The sequence below is a fragment of the Canis lupus genome, chromosome 7, assembly GCF_003254725.2.
Source record: "Canis lupus dingo isolate Sandy chromosome 7, ASM325472v2, whole genome shotgun sequence".
In the NCBI taxonomy this organism is placed as follows: Eukaryota; Metazoa; Chordata; class Mammalia; order Carnivora; family Canidae; genus Canis; species Canis lupus.
Genome location: NC_064249.1, coordinates 26,342,331 through 26,362,957, shown reverse-complemented (window position 1 = coordinate 26,362,957; position 20,627 = coordinate 26,342,331). Strand labels below are relative to the sequence as shown.

The 20,627-nt window shown below is 35.6% G+C and overlaps 1 protein-coding gene across 9 annotated transcripts in view; it reads left to right on the top strand.

The window, feature by feature from the left end:
* Positions 1-20,627, top strand: part of DNM3 (dynamin 3) — a 555,606-nt gene that overhangs the window by 436,120 nt on the left and 98,859 nt on the right. For all 9 annotated transcript variants that reach the window (XM_049112291.1, XM_049112288.1, XM_025430309.3 and 6 more), the window contains one exon: positions 12,589-12,700. In XM_049112291.1, the coding sequence (XP_048968248.1) occupies positions 12,589-12,700 (112 nt within the window). The remainder of the gene's footprint in view (positions 1-12,588; positions 12,701-20,627) is intronic.

The following is a 20,627-nucleotide window of genomic DNA, read 5'->3' as shown; positions in this document are numbered from 1 at the left end:
AAGAATGGACTCCTAAATTTATCAAAGATAGTTCAATTTTCCATAATTAGTTCTGAACTTTATTATATTCTATATTTTGCTTTGATTAGTTTTATAATGTTCTAACTTCTTAAATACAATTCTGGCAATGTATTTTTTTTTTGCTTTCTTTTTTTAAATAATAAGACATACATGTATGATTTTACCTCTGGGTAAAATTTTGGCTGCATTTTCTGAGTTTCAGTCTGGTGTGTCATGTTATTTTTGTCCAATTAATAAGTAGTGTGCAATTATAGTTTTGAGTTGCTATATGACACAAGTTTTGGGGCAAGTTTTACTTTATTTTAAGTGGTTTTATGGTTCTTTCTGTTTAACTTTTATCATAATTTCTAGTTTTAGTGTACTTCCTTTTTATCTTCAATTCACAAAATTAGGAATATTCTCTGTAAAATATAAAAATAATTCATAGTCCTCACTTATGAAATTTGTATTATTGAATTCACAGGTTTGATTCTTAGTTTATGGTAGTGTACCATCTTGGTATCATTAATTCATTGTCAGTAGTCTTTGAAGAATTTTGGATGTTGAGAAAAGGCTGAAACATAGTCAGTCAGCCAACAAGTGTTATTGAGTACCTACTGTGTGATGGAAATGCCAGAAATACATTGATGAATATTTAAAGTTCCATTGTTGAATTTATATTGCAGTTGGAGGAGCATAAACAAGGGAAAATGAGAGTTGGAAAGATAAGCCAGTGACGGCAAGGAGTTTGAATTTTTTCCTACTCATGGTGGGCAGTCACTGGAAGATTTTAAACAGGGTGGGGATATAATATATGATTCTGATGGCTTCTGTGTGGAGAGTAGAACAAGAAAGGTGCCGAAGAGCTGTCATCAGACGGCAGCTTGGATATAGGTAGTTCAGTGTAAAGACCTGGAGATATCTGCATTTAAATGATATTTAGGATTCCCAGTGAGGCAAGATTATCTTGCCAAAAGCATAGATAGAGGGAAGAGGACCATGAAGGAGCTTGGGGCACTCCAGAATTTAAAGATCTAACAAAGGAAGAGGAGGCATCAAAAGAGATTAAGAGCTGTAGTCTGTGATGTAGAAGTGTGGAAACACAGAAGTCTTTAGGAGGAAATGACTGAAGACAGAGGGAATGGTCAATATGTCAAATGCTGCAGTGAAGCCAAGTAATGTATAGATAAGGAATAATTGAGCATTTGCTGTAGATCACATGACCTTGATAAGGCCTGTATCCACAGAGTAACAAGATCACAAATCTTACCGGGGTAAATTAAGGAAAGAATGAGAGAGAATGGAGAAAATGATTCAAAATAGCTCAAGGAGTTTTGCTGTAGACGCAAACAGAAATGGAACAGTTCGTAGAAGATGGGAAGGGTCAAGAGAAAGTGTGTGTCTGTGTGTTTTAAGATGGTTGCTTTTAAGGCATGTTACTGTGCCATATGAATGATTCAATAGTAGAAAGGGGAAATTATTGAAGGAAAAGTAAAAGGGAATGATTGTAGGAAGTTCATAAAGACATTAGAAGAAAAGGGACTCAATATATAAGTTGAAGGTCTGGCCCTTCCTTGTACTGGCAGAATCTGTGGTTGCAAATGCAGGTAGTCTGGGGTACTTGGTAGAAAGAGTCATCAGATTATGTGTGTTTTTCCTATGAAGTATGAAGGAAGATTATCAGCCAGGTGTTAGTTGCAAAGGGCATATTATAGATTTCAGGGAAGAAAAGGCATGAAGTAATCATCTAGTACAGTGATAAAGCTTTTTGACTGCAGAATAAGAGTAGGGATGTCTGGGAAAGTTAGGTGCCCATTTGATATTTGTAGTTATAATTTGGAGTGCAGTAAGCCCAATTGTATATTTTTTTCTCTTGCATTACTTAGAAACTTGGATAGGAAATATAATTCAGTCAGAGTTTTATTAGGTCAGTAAAATGGTGAAGGGAAAGACAGAAAAGGGAGTTGAAGGTTTGCAAGGTAGTAGTTATAGTACTAAACTGAGTCTTCACAGAAGTGAAGGCATAAGGAATGTGATAGTGGGAACATGGTAGGATCTGTAGATCAGTAAAAGCCCACACTAGAAGTTGTTTCTCAGATTTTCAAAAAGGATAATTAAATGGAAATTTTGATTGATGAGCTTGTTACCGGTACCCTGCTATGTAAGTTTACAATTAATTGTAAAATTGATGGTTATATATTTAGAAAGGAAATCATTGATTGGTAGGTCTTGCTTCAAAACTTGAAAAACAAGTGCAGCCAAACTGACTTCAATTTTTTCATAGAATTGGGTAGATATAATATACTTAGACCTTGATATAGTCTTTTGGGATATACATGAGGGAAAATAGAAGGACATTACTTGATAGTACATATAAGATGGATTTATGATTAAGTCTTAGTGTTGATACCCGGTGGGTACCAATTAATAGAACATGTAACTCTGGTATGGGATTTTTTGAGGTCTATTTAGTTCTGTAGTGTATCTTTGATAATGACCTGGGAATATTGTTTTATTGTAAATACACAGATAATGCAAAGCAGGAAGAATTATGAATATGATATTAGCCAGAATTGGAATTCAGAACATATGAGCAAACTGGGATATGGGCCAGACTAACTAGATAAAATATAATAACATTAAATATAAATTTTACTTTGTTTTTTTTTTTTAATTTTTATTTGCTTATGATAGGCACACAGTGAGAGAGAGAGAGGCAGAGACACAGGCAGAGGGAGAAGCAGGCTCCATGCACCAGGAGCCCGACGTGGGATTCGATCCTGGGTCTCCAGGATCGCGCCCTGGGCCAAGGGCAGGCGCTAAACCGCTACACCACCCAGGGATCCCATTTTGTTTTAAAATAGTACAGGAGAGGTCTGATTTTATAGGAGATCAAACCCAAAGGACCTAAAGGCAGTGAGCATAATGAATAATAGTAATTTTTGTGTTTTGTATATTTTACTTGCATTTTCCTGATGCTGGGCATTGTGTTAAGCAAGCTTTTCACACATGTGACTTTATTTTATTATCATTGTAAGCCTGAGATAGTGGTATTATCCCCATTTTATAGATGAATGAACTGAAATTCAGAGACATTATCTTTCCCATGTCATAAAAGATAATAAATGGCATAGTCTGGATTTCAACAGGTATTATTCATGGTCTTTTACTATATTCTACTACCTCCTACATTAGTGAAAGTTTACTGTTAGAAAGTAGGCAAAAATTCCACCAAATTTCTTCCTTGCATCTGGATAATATTGCCTCTGGAGATTTGTGATCAGTTGTTGGCATGTCATTTTCAGAAAATCCTTTTAAAATAAAGCAAATCCACAGAAGGTAAGAAGGATGTTATCTAGAATCTTCTTCATATGAGAAACATTTGAAAAAAATTGGCAGAAAGGTTAGCTTGGATACTTAGAAGACTTGAGGGACAGGTAATGTCTGATCCCAGATGTTTAAAGAGCTGTCATAGGTAAACAAGCTAAACTTCACATTTTTAATACCTAAAGATATCTTTATGACGTGTGAATGAAAGTTATACATCTAGTCAAAACACAGACTCACCATGTGGTCATGTTTAGCAGTGTTGCACTTAAAAACCTTTTACCTATGGAGTAAAATTTCTCATGCTCATTTTTAATGTTGAAAATTTCAAACAATAAAACACATAGTTCAGCTTGATTTCATAGTGAAGTCATTCAGAAGCTCATATCTGCATGATTGCAGTTGCAATAGACTAAACAAAAAAAATTCAGTCAGTACAAATTGCTGTGGGTTATCTATACAGCTACAGCATGTGGTGAGAACCTGGAAGCTACATCCACAGAATTTATAAGACTTCCAGTAAATCAGCTCAGTTCAGTGTTTTAGACCTGTATCCAACTCTTCTTGGATGTCTAGACACAGACTAAGATGAGGCTTCAAAAATGGGTAAAAATGAAGCAGCCAAAGCCACCAGAAGCCTTTGACCCTCTTCTAATGTTTCAACCAGATAATTATTTTCCCTCTCAAGAATTTGGCTATCCTTTGAGGGGGAAAAAAAAATCAAGATTTTCCATGTGAAGAGCCCCTGAAAGAAAATACTCTGGAGAAAGGTCAGTGAGAATGGGCCAAAGCTGAATTCTTCAGATCTGTTTAGAGAATGTGGAAAGTCTGTACCCTCGCTACTTTTTGTGCTTTCCAGCTGGACAAGAGCTCCCTGGCATTTGTCCAGCTCTGCCTTCCCTATACCTTTTACATCTTCAAGGGGCTCATACTGTGCACCAGAAATACCTCGAATGGAAACTTAAGTGGTAGCTAAAAGCTATGGTAGAGGTAATTAGATAATTAAAAACTGATGAATTTTGATTTCTATCAAGATAATCTCTTACCCTTTCTGCTCTGTAGCAAACATATGACCTTTCAAATTTTCCAACAATAAACTGTCCTACTTAGAGAATATATTTCCTTCAAATATGTCCCACTTTTAATTAAAAGTACTTATTCTGCTTGTTGTGATTTTTTTCTTCAAACTTTATTATCTTAGATTTTCTGAGGAAAATTAAGGATTCTGTCAAAAATTAAAAATTTGGTCTCAAAATAAACACAGTTAGGGCACTGTAGTGGCTCAGTCAGTTAAGTGTCTGTCTTTGGCTCAGGTCATGATCCCAGGTTCCTGGGACTGAGTCCAGCACCAGGGCTACCTGCTCAGTGGGGAGCTCGCTTCTCCCTCTGCCCCTCCTCCAACTCGAGAGAGTTCACAAGGCGTGCTCACTCTCTCTCTCTCAAATAAAATCTTAAATAAATAAATAAAAATAAAATAAAGATAAATACCATCCAAGTTCTTTCGTTCTTTCATTCATCCATCTATCCCATTCATTTGACAAATAATTGTTTTGTAGAGACCATATGCCAAGGACAGTGATTGGCGTACACCGTGCTGTGCATTTGCTATGTAATCTTGGGAATCACTTCATCTCTAAATCTCAATTTCCTTAACTGTAAAACAGCTCTGCTACCAACTTTGCAGGGTCAGTAATGAAGACTCAATGAAATGATTTCTCTTTTAAGATGGTGAAAAAACTAGAAGCTTCTCTTTTACCCTACTCCATCCATTGCTGTATCTAAAAGATCATGTACAACGGAGACAGAAAGTCTTAAAAACACTGGAAAGTAGCAATGTTAATCAAGTAGTTGCAAAACTCATGGAGTAAACTGTAATAAAATTTTTATTAGTAACCACTGCAGGCTTTACCTTGATTAAGAAAAATGGAGCTAAATAGACAACAGGAAGAAACTTCTACACTTCTCACTGAGTCAACACAAGAAATGTGGATCCTTGTGCCAACCAGAAATCCAGATGGCCAACTCTAATTTGAAGCCAATTCAAAAAATGAATCCAAGTAAGAATTTACAGATGGGAAAGTCCAGGTAGAAAATGTCTGATGATAAATATTTATTCAAGTTAAACATATAGAGCTCCATTTAAATAATTGCTTAAGTTATAACAAAATTGCATATTAAGCTAAAGAAATAGACTCTTAAAGAGATGTGAAAACAATAATTCAGAAATAATATTTTGCCAATATTTCTAGACAGATTAGCAAAGGCATGTGATAAAGTGACAAGAAGTAAATTCTTCTAAATTCCTTAAGTTAGGAATTATTGTTTTACTTCTGAATTACATATATATATATATATATATATATATATATACACACACACACACACACACACACATATATATATATATATGAATTCAGGAATGATTTGGAAAACTGAAACGTAATTGTTAAAAAAAAATAATTGTTTACCTGTAAACTGAAACCACTTACAGGTATAGAAGCCAAAAAGGCAGTTCATTTATCAACATATGCAAGGAAACGGGAGCATAAAACAAACAAACAAACAAAAAAAACAAAAACCTTATGTCAAAATGACAAAACTAAAACCAAGCCTATCCAGCTATGGCAAGAAATAAACATGACTCAGACTTTCCTAATCATGGGCAGTGCTATTCAAATTGGGATGAAAAAAAATTTTTTTCTTCTTTGGAAAATATATTTGTTATTGATAGTGAGTGCAGTAAAGATGTCAGTGTTCATGATCGAGAAGAGGTTGTATAAGCCAAGGTTGCCTTTATGTCGATAAAAAATGCCTTATTTCACTTGTAATCATAAACATTATTCCAGTAAAAGAGGTACATTTTTCTCTCCTTTTTGTCTTACTTACATGATCACCATAATAAGTTAAAATGAAGTAGCTCTTCTATAGTCAAGGGAGAAAAGAAAAAGAAAAAACCAACACGCCAGAGCCTAGATGATTGCACCCAGCATTTCTGGGCTGAGATGGAGGCATAGTGCCCTCCACTCCCCACTCCAAGGACCCTAGCCCCCATCCCAAGCCCCAAACCCAGCTTTGCTGGAGTGAGGGTTTACCCAACCGTGGAGCCTGGTAAGAAGAGCAAGCTGAATAGAAAGTTAAAAAGGTGGAGAGGGCTGCCTTTCTCTCAACTATATTGTTGGCATTTACTACAATTATATCTTTTTAAAAAGTAAAATAAATGGACAAAAGTAAAAACATAGAAGAGAGAGATATGTCAGGGTAATGTAAATAAAAAGTGAGAAATAATTCCAATAATATAAAAAAGTCTTAATAAAATCAGAACAAAGAATATCACTTCTAGAAATGTGTTAAAATGCCCACCTCCCTTTACAAAAATATTAAAGCTTTGATGGAAAATCACTTTTAAATTATAAAATTTGCAAATATTTTAAAGATGATAGTCATTATTTTTATGGGTATAATGATATTCATTATTAAGAAATTTTTTTTAAAAAAGATTTTATTTATTTATTCATGAGAGACACAGAGAGAGGCAGAGACACAGGCAGAGAGAGAAGCAGGCTCCATGAGGGGAGCCCTATGTGGGGCTTGATCCTGGATCCCGGGATCACAACCTGAGCCGAAGAGAGATGCACAGCCACTGAGCCACCCAGGCATCCCTATTATTCAGTAAATATTTATTAAGTACCTTCTAGCTCTAGTCACTTCGTAAGACCTAAGAATATCGTGTAATGAAAACAACACGTCAAATATGTCTTTCTATTTATGAAGATCTTGTTTCATGTTATTCATAAGATATTATCATTTTCTTAATTTAAAAATTTATCCTATGTATCTTATAGGCTTTTTCCTAATATGAATGGAATATCTTCCTATATCTAAGTTACTAGAAGTATAGTGTAGTAGTGTTTTGTAAAAGCCACTTGGATTTTGAATTAATTTTGGTAATTTATATTTGTTAGGGTATTATTTCCACTAGGTTCTTAGTTTTGCCATAGAATTGCATATAATATTTGATTTTAATTTTTTTCTATCTTCTCTATATTTGTGGCTATGTATCCTATCCTTTCTCATTTGTGAACTTGTATACTTTTGTTTTCTCTCTTACATAGTATTATGTTATCTATTTCTAAGGGGAAAAAATATTTGTGGATGTCTTTATCTTTTATGTTATTTTTATATTTCCTACTTTATTAATTTTGGTTTTAATCTATGTTAACTCCCTCTTCTTGGCTTTTTTAAAATATATTTTATTTATTTAATTATTCATGAGAGACACAGAGAGAGAGAGAGAGAGAGAGAGAGAGAGGCAGAGACACACAGGCAGAGGGAGAAGCAAGCTCCATGTACCGGGAGCCTGACGTGGGACTAGATTCCGGGACTCCAGGATCACGCCTTGGGCCAAAGGCAGGCACCCAAACGCTGCGCCACCCAGGGATCCTCGGCCTTTTTAAAATAATAGTTTTATAATCCCTGTAAATGAATATTGACTGTTTTTTCTACATTCTATAAATGATGAACATATTTAGGCCATAAATTTTCCTACAGTCTGCTATGTTCTGTTGGTTGGAAATGATGTGTTTATATTTTTATTGCTTTCTAAATTTATAATTTGTATTTTGGTTTCTTCTGTAATATAAAGATTATCTAAGAATATATTTAAGGGATTTTTTGGTCTTTTTTTTTTACAAATTCTTTTTTTCTTTTTTTTTAATTTGTGATTAAAGAATGTGATCTATGTAATCTTTTTTTTTTTTTTAAGTTTCTTAAAGTTGCTATTGTGTATGTGTGTAGGTCCAAGTATAAGACTGATTTTTGTAAATGTTTTCTGGATAATGAGATATCTTTATTTTCTATCTACTTGCTTACTTTTGTCCATGATATTTGTTCAATTTGAAGAGTATATTAAATTTTTTTCTGTGTTTATATTTTAACTAAGATATTTCAACTGTATTTTACATATATATAATTATTACAATTATTACAAATCTTGCAATTTTAGTAGCATTTTCTTTGTTTCTTTCCCTACTATGTAATTTGGTACAGTTTTATGAGTATTTTCCAGCCTTCACAAATTTTACTTTATACCATTGTATAATATTTTTCTTTATTCTATTTAGGGCTTTTAAACTGTATCTTGTTCAGTATTTTTAAATTCTATCTTGTTTATTATTAATATTGCCATTCTTAAATTTATATTTCTTTGTTTTCTGCTTGTCTGATTTCTCTTTCCCTGTTCTTTTATTTTTCTAAATAATATGTAAGTTTTTTAAACCTAAATTAATTGACTAGCTGAGAGAATTCAGCCTACTGTCATTGATTTCATAATATACTTAAATGTATTCCTGCCATCTTATTAAAATTTCTTATTTTGTTCCTTTTTATTTTTTCTTCTTAGTTTTTTTTTTTTGCTTGATCAAGAGGCTATTAATTTCTCCTTTTTCTTCTTTTATTTTGAGAGTTCTGCTGTACTTCTAATTCTATTAACACTTATATTCATCACCAGTATATAACCGTATCATTCCATGAAGCAAGTTATCAAATATTTCTGCCCCAAACCTTTCTTCTCTGCTTCTCCCCTCACCCACTTCTCCTCGCAGTTAAGACCACTGGGATCCCTTTGCTGCCCCACTCTTTGCCCCGCACCCATCAGAGAAGACCTGGGGAGCATTTTTATTACCTCCTATCCTTCCCCAACTTTCAGACTATTTGAATAGTGTGTCTCTTTTACCTTAAGAATCTTTAGCCCTTATACTGCATATTCTTAGATGGCCTGTCATTATTTTGATTTGACTCTGTAAATGTTGCAAGCTCTGTTGCTCGCCACTGTTTTTTTCTTCTTAACCTTTTTGAGGGTTCCTTTGGTGCTGTTGCAACCTCATCTCTTGCATAGGTAACTCCCTTACCTCGGGAGTGTGGTGATACCCCAGCTGGATAGGGGTCTCTGCAGTCCTTGTAAGAGTCCATGAAGGTTAGTTACTTCATTGCCTTCTATCTTTTGAATGTTTAATCTGGTGCCAGTGTAATTCTTTCTCCTTTGTAAGTAACTTGGTTATCTCTTTACAGAAGACTTTTGAGTGTTTTCTTTATTTCAGAGCTCAAGAATTGTATAAATGTATGTCTATATGGTATCTTTTCACACCAAATACGTGTGAAACAGCACTTAAAATTTATAGACTCAGATCTTTCTAAAAATCAGGATAAGATTCTTTTTTAGAAAGTAGTTTCTTTTTCATAATTATTTTTCTCCCCCCACCTTTTCTTTTTTCTGAAACTCCTTTTGTTTACAGGTTAAATGTTCTGGGTCTTTCCTCCACAGTTTCATAACTTCTCTTTGTATTTTAAAAAAAATTTCCCGCTAGATCTTGAAAACTATGAATTCTGGGATCCCTGGGTGGTGCAGCAGTTTAGTGCCTGCCTTTGGCTCAGGGCGCGATCCTGGAGACCCGGGATCGAATCCCACGTCAGGCTCCCAGTACATGGAGCCTGCTTCTCCCTCTGCCTATGTCTCTGCCTCTCTCTCTCTCTCTCTCTCTCTGTGTGTGTGTGTGTGTGTGTGACTATCGTAAATAAATAAAAACTAAAAAAAAGAAAACTATGAATTTTAGTCTCAACATTCATCATTCCTTCAACTTATCTACTAAATATTTTAACTTAAAAATCTTATTTCTTAGTTCCAGGAAGTTTTTCTTAATGTTGTTTTTATACCTCTTCAAATACTTACTATTCTTCTGCTTCCCCCAACAGTTCATTATTGATATAGTGTTCTGGTTGCTCTCTTCATTCTTGCTTTCTCTGGTTGTTAGACCTGCTTATTAGATATCCTTTTATTTTCCTCTGTTCGTTGTGGCACAGGTCCAGCTGCTGTATACTTTAAGTGGACTAGTCTTATGAGAGTGGGAAGGCACAGACATCTTAGTCATCACAGACCCAAAATAGGCAAGTTGCCCTTTATGTATTGAGACACAAGGAAGGAGCCCTTCTTTTGCATTAGGGTAGAGAAAACTCAGCCCCCCACACTTCTTGAGGGCCAGAGGATCAGGCACATCCAGGAGTCCTGTGATCATTGAGGGACAGCCCTACCAAAGGCCTGTACATGCAGGTCCTTGCCTTAGAGTTTTCCTGCTATATTCCCAAAGTTTTGTTCAGCCCAGAGTGAGAAAATACCTAGTTCACACCCTCTACCCAAATGCCAATCCCAGTGTATGCCTGACTTAAGAAAAGATGATATGTTTGACCTGAGTTAGAAGTGGAGAAGATATAATGGGGGATATAATGATAAGCATAAAAATGATACATTCCCTGTCCTAATGTTGGTTGTGGGCTTGTTGGGAAGATAGACAGTATCTAAGTAAGCAAGCAAGCAAGTAAACAAATACATGAGTAAGAAATAAAAAAGAAAATGAAACCCACACATAACTCTGAATTCACAACTGTTATTAGTGCTATGGAGGAAAGGTAAATAGAAATATGATCTGAGATTCCAAGAAAAGTAGGCATTAATTGTACAGTGAGAGAAGAAGAAAAGACCTACAGGCAGAGAGCAGTAGATTCAAAGACTTTGGGAGTAGGCATGGCAAATCTGAGGAAGCAAGGGAAGGCCAGCATGGGTGGAGTAAACAAAGCAAGGGAAAGGAGAATGTGAAAAAAGCTGAAGAGGAAGGTAATACCTATGGGTCAGACTATACTATATGATAGACAGTATCGTCTTTCCCTAAAAGCAGGTGGCTGTTGGAATGTTTTACTTCACGGGTAAAAATAATCTGATTCGCATTTTCAGGAGATCATGAGGATTCTGTGTGGAGAGCAGATTTAGAGGAGCCATGTGATGCCAGGAGACCCATGAGGAGGCCACTATAATGTTTGAAGGAGCGTGATGGCAGTCAATGTACAGGAAATGCACTTTAGGTGGTCAAGTGAAAGAGGGTATGAGAGAGTGGAAGGTAGGGAATGTCAAGCTGAAATCACCAATTCAGTCCTAAATGTCAAGGTGCCTTTGAGATGGTCAAGTGGAGAAGTCAGTGGACGTTATGAATCTGGGGAGGTCTTGAGCAAGAGATATAAATTTGTGAGCCATCTTAGTTTAGGTGTAAACTAAGGCTCTTAGGCTTGAATGATAATACCCTGGAAGAGAATAAGACCCTAAGTTCTGGTATTCTGCTAGTATTGTCTAAATTGGATTACCTCTTCTGGAGGGGTAATGGGTAGTGCATATCAGTATCTTAAAAAATGACTGTAACTTTGATCCTGTAACTCTAATTATAGGAATTTATACTCAGAAAATAAGAGTAGTAAATGTCAAAGGCTTATGGATAAAAATATTCACTTAGGCATTATTTTTTATTGTAAAAAAGGAAATTACCTAAATATCTAATATTTGAAAGAGGTTAAGTAAATTATCATACATTTATATTAATGAATATCATACCATTGTAATTTAATGTTTATAAAGATGCAATGGCATAAGTAAATTACCATAACATCATAGTAAGTAAAAAAGGACTCAAAATTGACAGAAAGAAAGAGAAAAGGGAGTTGGGGAGACCTCAGCTGTTTGAAAGATTGATAGGACAATAGTATAAAGAAATAAGTTTATCTATAAACCGTGGAAAATGGATGATTGTCACCATTTTTATACTTTTACCAAATTTCCAAATCTTTCTAGATGGGTGTATATTACACCTTATGTATTATTTTACTGTTAGGAGAAGAAATAAAAGTACAGTATTGTCCCAGTTATAAATATGCACTTTATAGGCATATCACTCTGTTAAATATTGGTTAATGTTTTTTTTCTTTTCACAGTAGCTATGAGAATTTCTGCTTTCAATCTAAAATAGTATTTTAAGTTTGTAAGATTACTGTCATACCTTTTAAAATTTTATGAGCCATTTAGACTTATAAAATGGTTTCAGAAAATTGATTAATTACTAGGCAACAGCAGATCAATTCCTCTGGAATCTCTCTCACTTGGCACCTGTGTATCATCTTGAGAGTATTTGTATCTCCATTACTTCTTATTGCTTAGCAGTATAAGTGGTTCTGAATTCTTTAATTTGAAGTTTTAAAAAGATTACATAAAAATATAAGAATTTTCTAATTATTTTAAATACACTGAATTATTTTTTTTTCCTCCAGTGACTGTCAGAGAATTATCCATTTGGACTGTCATTTGTATCATCATCATCTGCAGTGATATAAAATCATTTTGAATTTGCTTCCAAACTAAAGGCATGATGTTTTTTTTTTTTTTAATTCCAGGAATGTATACAAAGACTATCGTTTCCTTGAGCTGGCGTGTGACTCACAGGAGGATGTAGACAGCTGGAAGGCATCTCTACTGAGAGCTGGGGTTTATCCCGATAAATCTTTAGTAAGTTGGATCTCTTTTTTTATGATTATTGACCATGTTTAAGAAGACATAATTCTATATACTATATAATTGTTAAACTGGTGGTCTTTTAGAACATAGACCACCAGTCTTTTGGAACATTGGAGGATAGTAATACTATCCTCATCATATTTCTTTTTCTCCATTAGTTTCTATTTTAGGAAGTTTATCACTATATTTGCTAGAGAAAATGCCCTATTCTGCCATAAAACATAATATATGTTTTATGTCTGAGAATGTCTTTGTTTTAATTTAAAATTTTATTTTCCTTTACATGGTATTCCACAGTTGTTCTAGTATTCATACAGCTGTTTAGAACATTCTTCATAAAGTCATAATGTCATAACACTATTTCATATCCTTAAAAATGTACTTATTTTTATAAAAATCTACCTCCCTTCATTAGGTCTGTAGTACCTGAGTCCAAAATCATATCTGTATTCAAACTCTGGTTAATGTCATTTGGAGTGTGAAAGAAGAAAAACATTATATTGCCATTCCTACTTATCTTTATAAATATACTTCAAGTGTTTGAAGTCACTTCTCTCATTCAAGTTAATAAACAGAACTTCTATTTGTATTCTTTGGAAAATGTCTGTATTTAAATTTCAGAAGTCCCATCCAACACATGTACACACACCGTTAGACACTCTAGCTGATGGCTCTCCCTGCTTACTCCCTGTCCCCTTTCAGGTGTACTGCCCAGGTGTCTCCTCTAAATGCAAGTACTGGGACTGAGCCTTGGGAATTGAGTCCAACTGGATCCTTTGATGCTTGCTTGGCTCTAAATTAGTTTATAAGACTTATCATGAACAAGTCAGGTCATTTCTGGGCTCCCAATAGGAATAGTCTTCTCAAGAGAAATTCTGAAATATAGGGCACAGACGGGGCCATTGAAGCATCTCTGGAGGAACTTTAGACTTGACCACATCCCTGAGGTTGCATTGGAATTTAACAGAGTTTCAGAGGTAAAGGATTGGGGATTTGTGTCAAAATGTTCTTCTCTTAGCTGTTATTTTATCTCACATATAGACCTCTTAACCCCCACCCAATCTACACTTGTCTGGCTATCACCTAAAACAATGAATTCCCCACAAAATACCCTCTAAATGAGGTGAAAGAAGACCGTTTCCTGATGATACTCAAGTACAGAGTTGTCTGTATGATTTCCGTAATTGTCCAAATTTTATCAGTGGTGTACATATATATTTACATAGCTGTATGCTACTCCAAAAACTGCAGATGAGAAATCATTTAAAAAATCAGAGTACTACTTATACTTTGGTTATTAATTCTAATCATTTATTATTACTCTTCCCTCTCCACTGATGGTACTGTGTTTAATTTCACAAATATTCTATATTAAAAATGTACACATGCTTACTTTTTTATTCATTCAGTCCACAAAAGCCTGTTGAGCACACGCTTTTTGCCAGGCACATTCTAGGCACCAGTGCTGTAGAGGTGAAGAATAAGGTCCCATCTACAAGGAGCAGACGTTAACAAGTGAATGAATAACTGAATAATTATATAGTGTGATTGTAAGAGAGTGATACAATCTATAAAAAACAAAGAAAGTGAAAGGGATAGTCAGTGAGGGGCAGGTAAGCTTTATTTTAGTAGAGATGATAAGGAAAGGCCTCTTTAAATAGTCATTTGAGTAGGCTCCTGAAGGAAGAGAGGGAATAAATGAAATGAAGAATATTTGTGGAGAGGACTGGCAAGTGCAAAGCCAGCTCAGTGTCTCAGAAGAGCAACAAACAAGTTAGTGACTCTGGAACACAACAAGGGAGGACAAAAGTGGTTGATAGTTTCCGAGACAGTGGTCACGGCAGATTATATTGGTCTCGAAGGATGGGGTGACCATTTGAGTTTTATTTTGAGTAAGATGGGAAGCCATTGGACGTCCGGTTTCAAGCCAGTTAAGTGACATGATAAGATTGACATTGCTAAAAAATTATATGTTGGGTTATTACAAGGAGCCGTAGAGCATGTGTGTTCAAGCACAGGTTCTAGTGTCAAACTACCAAGACTGAAGTTCCAGAAGTTCACATATAAGCTGTGATATGTCTAGCCTTTTTATATATCCAAATTCCCATTTCTAAAATGGAAATAACAGGAGTCCTCTGTAGCTTGGTTGACAGGATTAAGTGAAAGAATGCAGGCAAAGCACTGAATAGAGTGGGCACAAATAAGCCCTCTATTTTTATTTGTGATGATAATGATGATGATGGTGATAATTATCATTTTCATCACAGACTGCTTTCTTTAACAAGTAGATGAGAGCTGAAACAATGTGAATGTTATAGTGTAGACCAGTGAGATCGTGAACACTTTATGCTGTTTTCGATTTCCAAATAATGCTTGGTCGTATAAAATGTTAATGTGTGGATGTATGTCTTCCTACCATGCAACTGGAATGTTTGTGCAAATTTTTTTTTCAATTGTGATTTTGTCAAATTTATTTTAAATGCAGTAGACAATTTTGCTATTTAAAGAAATGATGCAATATGCCTCTTATGAGGGAAAATTGTCTTGGGAAAGCAAAATTGCCTACCTATCTCTGGTGAACTGTTTTTACAAATTTGAATTTTCATGTGTGCACCATAGCTCTGCATGAAGATGGTCAATGAAATATTCGTGATTTTTTACCAGAATACTCAATTTTAAGCAAATCCAGAATTGTTGAACAATCTGTTTGATTCTTTCACATCATTTTTTGTTTATAAATATACCTTTGGTATAGTTGCTTAGAAGGTCGAGACAAAGGGGTTTTTTACTATATGCCAAAGACATAACAGGAAATTAAACTTGGAAGTATGCCATGAACATTGCTTTTCTCAGTTTTCATGATAAACAATATTTGCATTTCTTATGCACCATGCAGTTGTAGAGGTTATATTACACGATTGCTTGACTTTCAGATGTTTAAATGGCAGCTAACTACTGAAAGCAATCTAAGTAGAATGCTTGTGTAAACATTCATTTTGTGAGCATGCTTAGATTTGGGGGAATGGATACTTTTAGGTACAGTTATTCCTAATTTAGAAAGATTTGATGAAAAAGTCAGATTAACCTAATAACAGATGTCTTTCTGTAAGTAAATTTTTAGGACTTCTGGTGTGTCATTTGGGTTTTGTATCAATAAACCATTGAGTTGACAGTTAATCAATCACTATTCTAAAAATGAAACATTTATTTGTCATACATGGACATAAGTCTAGACTCAAAAAGTTCTGCTTTCTACACAAAACATCTCTATTTTGACTGGGAAAAAATCTACAAAGATCATTTGTAAAAACTGTATAATTTTGGCTTTATTTTGATAAATAGACGTCACTCACATTTTGGTTTGGGACAAATTTTTTTTTTTCAAATAAGAATGCACACTTTTTTATGACATTCTTTCCCCCATCATATCTATTCTATCACATTCAAATGATGGAATGTTTTTGTCACTCATATCATAATGTTCTGCTACTTGGTTTTTTCTCTTAGGTTGTTTCTCTTGGAGTTTTCCTACAGATTTTTCTTTCTTTTTCTTCCACCTTTTTCTCTCCCTTTCTTCCGAAACTTCATCTATCACTGTTATGGTGGACTCTAGAAATTCAAATATAAAAAGATTCTTATAAAGTTCTTACTTTATAAGAATTTCAAGGCTAGTGGAGGTGAGGGATGCAAGTAAATAATTACAGTGTGGTAGGAACTACAGTGGATGTCTGTATAAAATGCCACAGCCCAACTATATTTCCATGTGGATTTTCTAATTACCTCTAGACCCTTAATCTTTCTGGATCCAAAGTGAAATATAGACTTCTTTGAGCAGTGTAATGTGTGGCCCTAAAATGGAAATGAGGAGTCCTGTGTTCAGTTTCCCACTGTGACACTGCCATACTCCATGAACTTATCATAACCTCTCTGAGCCACAAATTTAGCATTTGACCAGTTACCTCATCTTTCTGAGCAACCAAAATACTTTAAAAAATATATGTAAATCTGAATTTAGATTTAGCAGAATTTTATTTCTTTAACTTCTATTTCCTTTAGCCACTAAATTAAAATTATAACTATTATAACATCTTATGTTGTTTAATAATTGAATTGTTAACACTGTTTTGAAGTAAAGATGTTTCTAATGGAATTAATTAATAATATTTTGGGGTTTTTTTACTGATGAAAGTGAGATAAAAAGTGTGCATATGTCAGTATTATAGGCTACAATTAAAGAACCCATAAAGATTATTTTATAGAAAAAAATATGTTCATGCATCAGTAAGTATAAATACAAATAAATATGAATTTCATTAAATATCTAAAGGACATGATACAAAATATGATTTTTCTGGTACAATTTTTGTTAGCTCACAGTATGCCTTAAATTATGTATAAACAAAGAATTCCAAATTCTTTAGAACATTTTGTGTGTGGTGAAATGAAGTAGACTTTAAGTCAGATCTACTCACATTTGAATCCTGACCCTTCTGTTTATTAGGCGAGTGGCTCAGGCAACTTACTTAACTCTTCAGTTTATTATTTTTTAAACTCAAAATAATGCTACCTTCTTCTGTGTGATTTTATAGGATTAAATGAAAACTATTGCATATCACCTGTAGCTTTGTGCTACAATTGGGTGAATGTGTTCAATGCCATGTAGCCTTTATTATTACTGAAAATCCATGAAATCATAATTCCCAGTTTAGTAGTTACTTTTTCTTTGCAAAATATCAGTGAGACTTGGGCATGTCGAAGGAGAGTTTCCTTAACTATTGGCTGAGGAGGTAGACTTCTTTAGGGGGACTCATGGGGTTGTGCTGTCCTGCTGGCCAGGCTGGCTTGGAAGGCTCTATCTATCCATCAACAGTGAGCCCAAGGAGCTATCAGGGAAAGTGAGGGTTCACAAGCCTGCCCTCAGATGCTGGCCTGGTGGTTATCTGAAAGAAGCAGCCTGCAGAGTAGTGGGTACCCTGGAGATAAATTTGGTGTGAATTCAGTTTTGCCTGTTTGTTAAATTATACACCTCTGAACTAATTAAGAGATTTCCATTGGCTGTATAGATGGATGCTCCTCCCATTTACGGTATGAGTTAAGTGATGAAAAATGGCAATAGAATGTGAAACACCCCAGAACTTCACTGTATCTCTGAATTCAAGACTTTCCCAGTCATAGTGAGTGCCTTGGAGTTTGAAACCACTCTATAAATGAAGTCTTTGGGGTCTTCAGAAATTCCTTTTGGAAAGATTCAAAACTGAATTTTTCTCTGTGGCAAATAACAATTCGGAGGAGGGTCTCCGTATCAGTCTGTGGGGGGGAGAAGAAGATTGCCCACAGACTTCCGTAAATGTCTATTAATATGGGAGACCACTCATATGCATTTATTCAGCCATCTAATAATACAAGATTGACAATGCTCATGCTTAGCCCGGCCACACATCACTTTATTCTTGGTTTATTCAGCAGTGCTTCCCACACAACGTCAAGCAGCCACATGACCAATACTGAGGAGTCTAGTTTTTCTTCAATAGAGGAACTTGTGGCATCTAAACATAAATTGCTGCCACACAGAGTAGTGGAGGGAATTATAAAACATTTACAGTTCACCATTCATGGCTGTTATGCCTCTCTTAGAATAGACAATTGGGAAATGATTGAAGGAAACAAGAAATGGCAAAGCCACACCACGGCCTCCACTTGGATGTTTCTCATATTTAAGGATCAAGGCCCCCTACTCTGTGACATCATTGTTGCCACTACAAACAGAACCATCTGCCATTGAGCAGAGAAGCCAGTCATTCCCTAATGTGCAAAAATACTTGGTTGAACTCCTGAAACTTATTTGGTAGATCAAAAGCTGCACTGCTGTGGAATTCAATAAAGTCCATCTGTTTGAGGTATTTTCAGCAATATTGCTCTTTGGAGAACCAGGGCCTGTTATTCTCTAAAATAGCATTTTACTCCTGATAAAATTCCCTGTGGGAATCTTTATTGCCTTATTGAATGGTTGGCATATTCCTTACAGAGAATCTTTCTTCCCCCTTCATTCATTCTTCTATCATTATTTATGTCTCACAGAAGCCAGTGATGTTAACAGTTATATCATGGCAATTCTCAATGCCAAGAAGTTTCTCCACACTATTTTATCAGTGTCTTTAAACTTATGTTATGTTGTTATTAAATATGATGGCTGTGATGGCGCTTGGATTGGACATTTCCCCAGAGTCACCAATTGGCATTGCGTTTAAGAAAATACCCTCTCCTGTGATTGTGGCCTTGCCCATCTCCAGAAAGTTTCTCTCTGTACATCGTCTTTTGAAACTAAATGCCAGATCTCCAGCCCAACCTGTTACTCCACCCCGGGCTTGTCCTCCTTCACAGACACACTTTACTAACAGCTCTCTTCAGCTCTGCATCTCAGTGAGGAATTCCTCCTGGGCCCCTTGTGAGAAGAGTTCAGATCTGTTCCCTGCCCATATCCCATCACGTCTTCCCCACAGGATCTGACCTTGCAAGGACTCCGGCTGCCCTGGGAGTAATGAATCACCATTTTATTTTTTTAAGCCATATGTGAGTGAAATTGTTTGATATAAATCATACTCTTGCAGCTCCAGTTTGAAACAGGAGAGCCATTTGCCTGCTGCCTGTCACTGGCTGTTCTCTGTGTCTCTCTCCAGAACGTCACTTTTAGAAATGACTGCATTTTTTTGTGACTAACCTTTCCAGACCCATTTTCTTGAATGTGGACCAATGTTTATTTTGGCCGTGTCCCCACTATACAGCTTTCGCTTCCCATGCCAGCCCGAGACAAAACTCATAATTTATGGAGTAGAGGAATGGTACAGATGGAGGTCGTAACTTGGTCTGCTTACCCTGTCTCCCCAGAACCACCCACTCCTTTCCTCTGCTCCTTTCCTTTCTTTTTCCACCTTCTTTGAAACCAAGGATGCAGTGTTTGTTTAAAAATGCATTGGCTGATGAAATTTTCCACTGCTTGGCATGTTGGAGGAGGGGCTGTCAGGAAGGGGCAAGCTGACATACTAACTATTTTGCCTTTCATGCTAACAGTTCAGTTATTACCAATTCAAACCAGTGCTTTTTGGCCAGGTTCCCATACTCCAAGGATTCCGGGTAGAAAGAAAGGGGGAAATCACTGTCATAATTTTCTGCTGTTATAAATATATGATTTCACTTAATATAAGTGGATTCTTTGACTTGCCCATGAGCTCTGGGTGCTGTATGTATGTAGGGGATGTCAATGAATAAATTATTTGTTTGGATTTTGCTCTAGCGTGAAAAACCTTACAATTTTTAATAAGTTTATGTTTAACGTATTTCTTTTTTGTTTTTGTTTTTTTTTTTTTTTTCTTGCGGCTATGTGCACAGGGGAACAACAAAGTAAGTTCTTTGTCCTATTGCAACTCTTTCTTTCCAGCCCCCACCCCCCACTGCATGCATCTTGGCAAGAGCGTTTCTGTGTACGTCGGAATGACTGTTGTCTGTCTGTGACACTGCACAAATGATACAGGGTTTGCAAACACCAGGGAAAACGTACATTTGAACTACCCTAATGGCTGTTCCCTTTTGACCTTTTGGAAGGGAAATGTTATGTTCTTTAGGGTAGGTTATTGGGTGGTTCAGAGGTTCATAACACAAGGAAGGAGGTCGACACTGAGAGCAAATATCATGAAGATTTAATAATAAGGACTCTTCTGCAGGCAGGGTACAAAAGTCTGATGAAACTCGGTGCAGCAAAGTTTTTGACCAAAAATCAAAGCTCTCATGTTAATGTGCAGTTATAAAAACCCCAAACTGGAGTCTTAAATAGCAGGATGGCTGGCTTTGCTGGTGAAACTGAACGAAATCAGTGCTCTGGCTTTGAAGGTGCCTTAAAATGGATGGAGGAGGGTGGGGTCCA